General features: G+C 33.7%; 1 protein-coding gene across 1 annotated transcript; it reads left to right on the forward strand.

Annotated features, from left to right (window-relative positions):
- The first annotated feature begins 4,486 nt into the window (after positions 1–4,486).
- On the forward strand, positions 4,487–6,678 carry LOC117922678 (amino acid transporter AVT6E). The gene has a single exon (XM_034840855.1). It carries the CDS (start codon positions 4,596–4,598, stop codon positions 6,078–6,080), a length of 1,485 nt encoding a protein of 494 aa, XP_034696746.1. The 5' UTR covers positions 4,487–4,595; the 3' UTR covers positions 6,081–6,678.
- The last annotated feature ends 350 nt before the right edge of the window (positions 6,679–7,028 follow it).

A 7,028-nucleotide genomic window follows, 5' to 3' on the forward strand; every position in this document is an offset into this window, starting at 1 on the left:
ATGGCCTTCCATTAGGTGCAAAAACTCTGGCAAAGATTATCCTAAAGTAGATCTGTAGGCTTCAATAATGTTTTTAACTAACCCTTTTCAATTCCACTTTGATTTGTTTTCATGGTTGTGTGGTTAAACTTACCTTAGTCTATTATGAAAAATGGTTTTTTTATAAAAACTTGGTCTTTTCATTGAATTTCTTAAAAATGTTTGATATATTTAAAATTGGATTTTGTTTCTTATCTCATATCCATGTTGAGTGGAATGATCATGGGTGTGGTTTCTTAAGTTTGGAGAGATCTCAATAGAATGAGATGAGAGGGGAAGAAGATAAGAGTGCCTAGAAAAATTACATTCATAGACTTCAATTCTCATTGAGAGGCCATAGATATACAAGTGCATTCATAATATGATTGTTTGTGTAAAAAAAATAAATAAATAAATAAAATAATAAAAAATTAGTAGAGACCTCTCTACCCTATTTTATCTCATTTCGTACATTTTCTCCAAATAAGCTCTCTACGTACGAATGATAATGAAATAGGTTTGAAACAATTCTCATCCTAACCAATTCCAATTATTTAAATAGATTTTTCTTCCTATCCTTAAGAAAAATAAAAATAAAAAATAAAAGGAGAGGAAATTATGAGAATTTAGAATTTTTATACTTTATTTTAATGGGAAATAAGTTTTTTTTTTATATGTATTAAAAAAAAATTAAAATATTAATTATATATATAAACAAGGTGGGGTAGGGTGTGGGATAAGGAAATACCTAAACCCAACTCAGATTCATAATAAAAATAAAAAAATTCAAACCCATCTTATTAGGGCATGGTGGGCACATAAAAAATCCACTTATTGTCATTCCCATCTCTAGCTCTAATTTGGTTTGACTGTCTCAATATTCTCTTGTCTCTAGATGATAGCTATGATATATGTTACTTTTTCATGGATTTGAGGGTTAAGAATATGATTTTGCCCTACAGGGAAATTATAGATAGATTAGGATATTTAAAATGCCAAATTTTCCATATCCAAAATCTACGAAACCAATCTCCTATGTTATATTGATTCCTAAAAAGTATTGAGTAAAGAGGAAATATCAATGAAAATGCTTTTTATGTTTGAATGCAGTGAAAGAGATGAAAAAAATACAAAGAAAAGGAGCAGCGAAAGTGAAACAAGTTTGAAGAAAGTGACTTCAAAAGTTCTCTTGGTAATCTATACATTGATTGTGGTCTTGATGCATAAGAGAGGCTAATATTGACTTGAAAACTTCTCTTGTTAATCATGGCAAGTTTAATTCACCTCAGTTGAGAGCCCTTGCTGAATACACATTTAAGAAGTATGAAGGTACAGTAAGAAAAGTATGCATGGAGCAAAGAGTGAAGTATGAAGACACAATAAGAAAAGTAGACATGGAGCAAAGAGTCGAATGTCCAACCACTACAAGACAAAATAGGAACAATGCTTCTTAAGCATAAAATAGAACACAAGATGATGCTTTCCTAAAGCACCATGGTGTAGTCTCTCATTATATGATGTAGGATATGCTAACACTTGTAGAAAACATCATTGTTTATTAACATTAACCTTGATGCTTACAGAAGTGTCATAGTAAAGTAATCATTATAATTCAATATTGATGCTTAATAAAGCACCTAGGAATAACACTAACACCAATCATTGTATGTCTATTGTATTAATGTTGACTCTCTTCAGAAGTGTAATCTTAATTGGCTGATTTTAAGATGAATATTTCTACTAGTTAGCCATGTTATACTTGCAAATCATGTTTCTACTAGTTAGCCATATAAGAAGGAATGGTGAAAATCATAAGATCAACGCTTCAATTAATTAGCTAATTAAAGCAAAAAAAAAAAATGGCAATCTATTAAATAAGGGGTTTGACTATTGTGATTATACATGCATACTATGGAAAAGTATTGTTGACAAAATACATCATAAATTTATTAGATGGAAGTGATTTTTCATAACTGACTCAAGGTATATCTCCTTTTATACCAGATAATGAGTTGTACCAAGAATGGTGAGGAACTTTTTACTTATGATCAAGAGGGGCCAAGTTTATGCAACTAGAGAGTTGTTATAGAAGTTATATAGCAACCTACCCTAAAAGGGGCTGTTAGGAGACAACGAGCCCATTCTAGATGGAAATGTAAAATGGAATCATCATCTCAATAGATAAATATAAAGTAAGAAATGAATATAATATGGCTAAATGATGCTATTAATAATAACTTTACAAGTTGATAGTGAAAGTAAAGGTCTCTAAGATGGACGAGAATAACTAAATTGCAATCAAAATACATAAGAAATAGACTATGTGACCCATAGGTAATATAAAAGAAAAATGCCAAAGCTAGGTGCCTAATGATTTGCTCTCTAAAACTAATTCTACCTCCTCAATAGGAATACAACAGCCCTTATCTAAAAAATTAAAATAAGAACATAAAGTTCACAAATAGTCACGATACACAAGTGTTAGAATAGTCAATTCAAGAAAAAATTACTTATAAAACATAACATATAATAATCTTGGTGTATAGAAACTAGCATAGCATAATCATAATAGCTCTAATGAATGTATCAACACCTTAGCTTGGCTTCAATGATTAATGTAACATACATCTTCAATTGTAGTCCAAACGCCTCGGAGATGAGCTAGGAATCATAAGTTTGGACATATATGTGATCTATCCATCGACTATTGATTAGAACTTAAAATCATTGATTTTCCATGTATATAAAAGAAGGTTATTATAGAGGTTTTGAGTGAAAATCATTGTCTTTTAACTTTAATACGTACTAAGTCCCAATTTGAGTATAATATATCTAGTTAGTGAAGAATGCAACATAAAGAGAATAAAAACATAAATCAATGAACTATCAAGGCAATCCAAAGAGCCAAGGGTGATGGAGGCAAGGTAGAGAAGTTGGAAATGAATGGGAGAGGGTTGGAGATGCACAAGAATATGGAAAGGATAAAAAAAGGGCTAAATTGATACCCAAAAGAGCAAATCGATGCCAAGTTGAAGGATTTTGATAGCCAAATTGATAAAAAAAAAAAAAAAAATAATAATTAAAAAAAAGTTTAGGAGAATTTCGATAGACTCTTCATGAAGATAGGTGGCTTTTGTGGTGACTTTAGCTTAAGTTGTGTACTTAGGTAGGTTAAATGTTTTTATTCCAATATGCATTAGTTCCAAGGTTCTATTACTACATCTATTAAGGGGGTTGATATTATGTTTGATGTTTTAACACTATGTTCAATTTGACATCCCAAATTGCAATATATGTATCTTCAAATATAAAAATTGATAAAGAAAAAAATTGAAGGGTTTAATCCTATAGTAGAGGTTCAAAGAATGTGTGGTTTTCCATTTGACAACATCACTACCCATTGTCTAGTCTAGCCATTGAAAGTGTCAAGTAGGTTGATTCATCGTTCATTCCCAAGGGTGGAAATAAGGATGACGTTTTGTTCTTCATGGGATTTCTAGTTGATATCATTCTAATGGAAAGGAAGATTAATTTGAGATTTATCATATTTCAACATAAGAAAATTATTGTGAAAAAAAAAAAAAGGAAAAGTGATTTTACCCTATGGCATGATAGCTATAAAAATTCTATGAAGCTAGCTTTAGAATAAACTTCAAAAATTTATGCTTTTATAATGGATGAAAATTATCTCGAAGAAAAACCTAAATAAAAATTGGTCGATAATATTTTTATAAATGTTTTTTTAATTCATATAGCTTGATTATTCCATTTAATTTGAGTCCAAATTAAGAAAAATACAAAGTTGTAAAAGACATAAAAAGAATCAATCAATTGTATTGATGGAGGTGGCTTGGTGAAACGCCCTTTGACGATGATCACCCATTAATGATAATCATCTATTACAAAGTAGATATAAGTACAAAATAACATATTTAATTACATATGCTATTTTAGGATTTGATTTATATTAAGTATAACATCGAAAGATATCATATTTCATTCGGAATGTCTTAGGATCTACATTTCGTCTATTCCACCAACCAAGGATCTACATTTTCTATTTCACCCCATCCCACCAAGCAATCGGATATTTATTTTTATTTTTCCAATTCTATCCCAGCCGTCAAATGAGGTCGGAAGAATTAAATCTCAAAATCTAACGGGATTAGATCTTATGAACGACTCCTTCACTGCAGTCATTCGGCGAGCAGCCGAGTCCTGAGTCTACATCACCACCAATACGAAGGCGACGCGTAGACGCGAGCGAAACGGCAAATCCTCTGGCCCTGACTCCTAATCAACGGGAGGACAATTCCAAGTTCATGTTGCTAAAGTCCACGCCCATTCATTCGCCCAATAGCCCACCATTCCTCCTTTGACTTTGATCCTCAAATCTAGGGTTTCTCTTCATCGTCATTCTCATCAACAAAATCAATACCTCAATCACAAAATTATAACCATCATCATCATTCTCTGTAAGTTATTCCCTACGTTTCTTCCGTTTTGCTTTTCCAGATTTGCAGATTACACATCTCTTTTTGTTTTCTCCTATATTTCATGTGTGAAACTCTCTTGGGATGGAGAGTAATTATTCTGCTCTGCGAACCAACTCATTTGTAGAATTGCAAATACATAATGATAAGAATGAGGATGGTGTTTCTCTTGTGTCCCAAAACCCCAGATCTTCTGAGAAACCCCATGTAAAATTGCTGCCTCTTGATGAATCAAACAATGTAAATGATGTTGATGATGATTTTGATTTTGATATTGATAATTATCCGCTTATGGACGGCGGTGTGAGGAGCAATAAGGGATCTGGGATTAGTGGTGCAGTTTTTAATCTTACCACATCAATCATTGGGGCTGGTATCATGGCCCTGCCTGCCACAATGAAGGTTCTTGGGGTGGTTTTAGGGTTTGTGTTGATAGTTTTGATGGGTATTTTGTCAGAGATTAGTGTTGAATTATTATTGCGATTTTCGGTTCTTAATAAGGCATCTTCGTATGGGGAGGTTGTTCAATGTGCATTAGGGAGATCTGCAAGGATTTTGTCTGAAATTTGCATTATTGTAAACAATGCCGGTGTTTTGGTGGTTTACTTGATAATTATCGGAGATGTTTTATCAGGGTCTGCTCATCATGTTGGGGTTTTTGATCAATGGTTAGGGAATGGGGCATGGGATCAAAGGAAGCTTGTGATATTTGTTATTTTGGTCATTTTTCTTGCACCCCTTTGTTTTTTAGAAAAGATTGATTCATTGAGCTTGACTTCTGCCACTTCAGTTGCTCTTGCGGTTGTGTTTGTCTTTGTTGCTTGTGTTGTTGCATTTATTAAGCTTGTTGAAGGGCAAATTGAGTCTCCAAGGATGGCTCCTGATTTTGGGTCTAAGGCAGCAATTCTGGATTTGCTTGTGGTGATCCCAATTATGACAAATGCTTATGTTTGTCACTTTAATGTTCAGCCTATCTATAATGAGCTTGAAGGACCCTCTCCTCAGAAGATGAACCGGGTAGGTAGGATCACAACTGTTCTTTGCATTGTGGTTTATGCTTTGACAGCCATATCGGGTTATCTACTCTTTGGAAAGGACACTGAATCTGATGTGCTGACTAATTTTGATAAGAACCTGGGAATTCGCTTCAGCTCAGCCCTGAACTATATTGTTCGAGTTGGATATGTTTTACATCTGGTTCTTGTTTTCCCTGTTGTCCATTTCTCTTTAAGGCAGACAGTGGATGCCCTGATGTTTGAGGCATCAGCTCCACTCTCGGAGAGTAGGAAGAGATCTTTGGCCTTAACGGTTGTGTTGTTAATGCTTATTTATTTTGGATCTACTATGATTCCAAATATTTGGACTGCTTTCAAGTTTACAGGGGCAACAACTGCAGTGTCATTGGGTTTTATATTCCCAGCTCTGATTGCATTGAAGTTAGGTGGCAAAGGGGTGGGTTTAAGCCTTGGGGAGAAGTTCTTGTCCTGGTTGATGTTGATATTGGCTACAATAGTTTCTGTTGTTGGAGTGATTGGCAATATTTATAGCCTCAAAAGCAAATCCGAATGATCCTATTCTTTCCAATCTTGGAATTTTTTCACTGGGGTAGTATTTGATGTGGAAAATTCTGGAGCTTAGTTGGTCTTTTGTTGCTCTTGTACTGATACCACTCAAAAGAAAATATAAGAAGATTGGATGTCGGATATACCTTTGACTGGGAAGGTTTTGAATTTTGAATTGTGATATTTTTTTCCGAAATTGCAAATAAAGGCTCAGGGTGGACAAAGATCCCAAGGAATCTGCTATTCAATGGTATCACTGGTTTATAATCTCCAAAGCAACTATGAGTTGATACAAAATTACAAAGGGAACATACATCAGAGGCACTGACACCTCAAGTGTAAGCTATTTTTTGTGAAATTATGGGTTAGCATAGGACCTGGCTTTTCTTGTTCACTTGCAACATTTTTCTTTTTTCCCACAACAGGGGCCTCTGTAACTTAGTAGTAGAAACATGCCGCTGTTAAATACACTTCTTTTTCTATATATCTGTTACCTTAATTCTCTAGATTCAGTTTCTTGAATGTAGTTTTTGTTTGCCCTGTGTTCTAGCTTGTGATTATCAACTCATGGTTAATGAGCTTTACATTGTTGGACATTGATTCAAGCTTTGTTTATTATAAATTCTGTGGGCAGCATTTTCTTTTGTAAAGATTTTTTTATTACTGTTATCATGAAGGATCCATTGCTACATTGTTGATCCCAATTCACGCATTAAGAAAGCTTTGAGATATTGAGAATTTTCTCTCTCGTTTTAACCTCAGTATTTGATGACTCTGGATGTCCTGCTGCCTTGATCAACTGCTGATCCCATTTGGGCCCTTGATTGGCTGTATCAGTTCAAGAATATGAATACACATACACTAACTTCTGATGGAAAAAACATAGATGCTCATAAAATTTTGTTTCACATATTTGTATAAAATCTGCTCTCTTTGTTCTGTCATAGCATATGAC

The sequence above is a fragment of the Vitis riparia genome, chromosome 9 (genome assembly GCF_004353265.1).
Source record: "Vitis riparia cultivar Riparia Gloire de Montpellier isolate 1030 chromosome 9, EGFV_Vit.rip_1.0, whole genome shotgun sequence".
In the NCBI taxonomy this organism is placed as follows: domain Eukaryota; kingdom Viridiplantae; phylum Streptophyta; class Magnoliopsida; order Vitales; family Vitaceae; genus Vitis; species Vitis riparia.

What these genes read in the sequence shown, in the direction of transcription:
- LOC117922678 (XM_034840855.1), top strand. Translation starts at nt 4,596, where the DNA reads ATGGAGAGTAATTATTCTGCTCTGCGAACCAACTCATTTGTAGAATTG.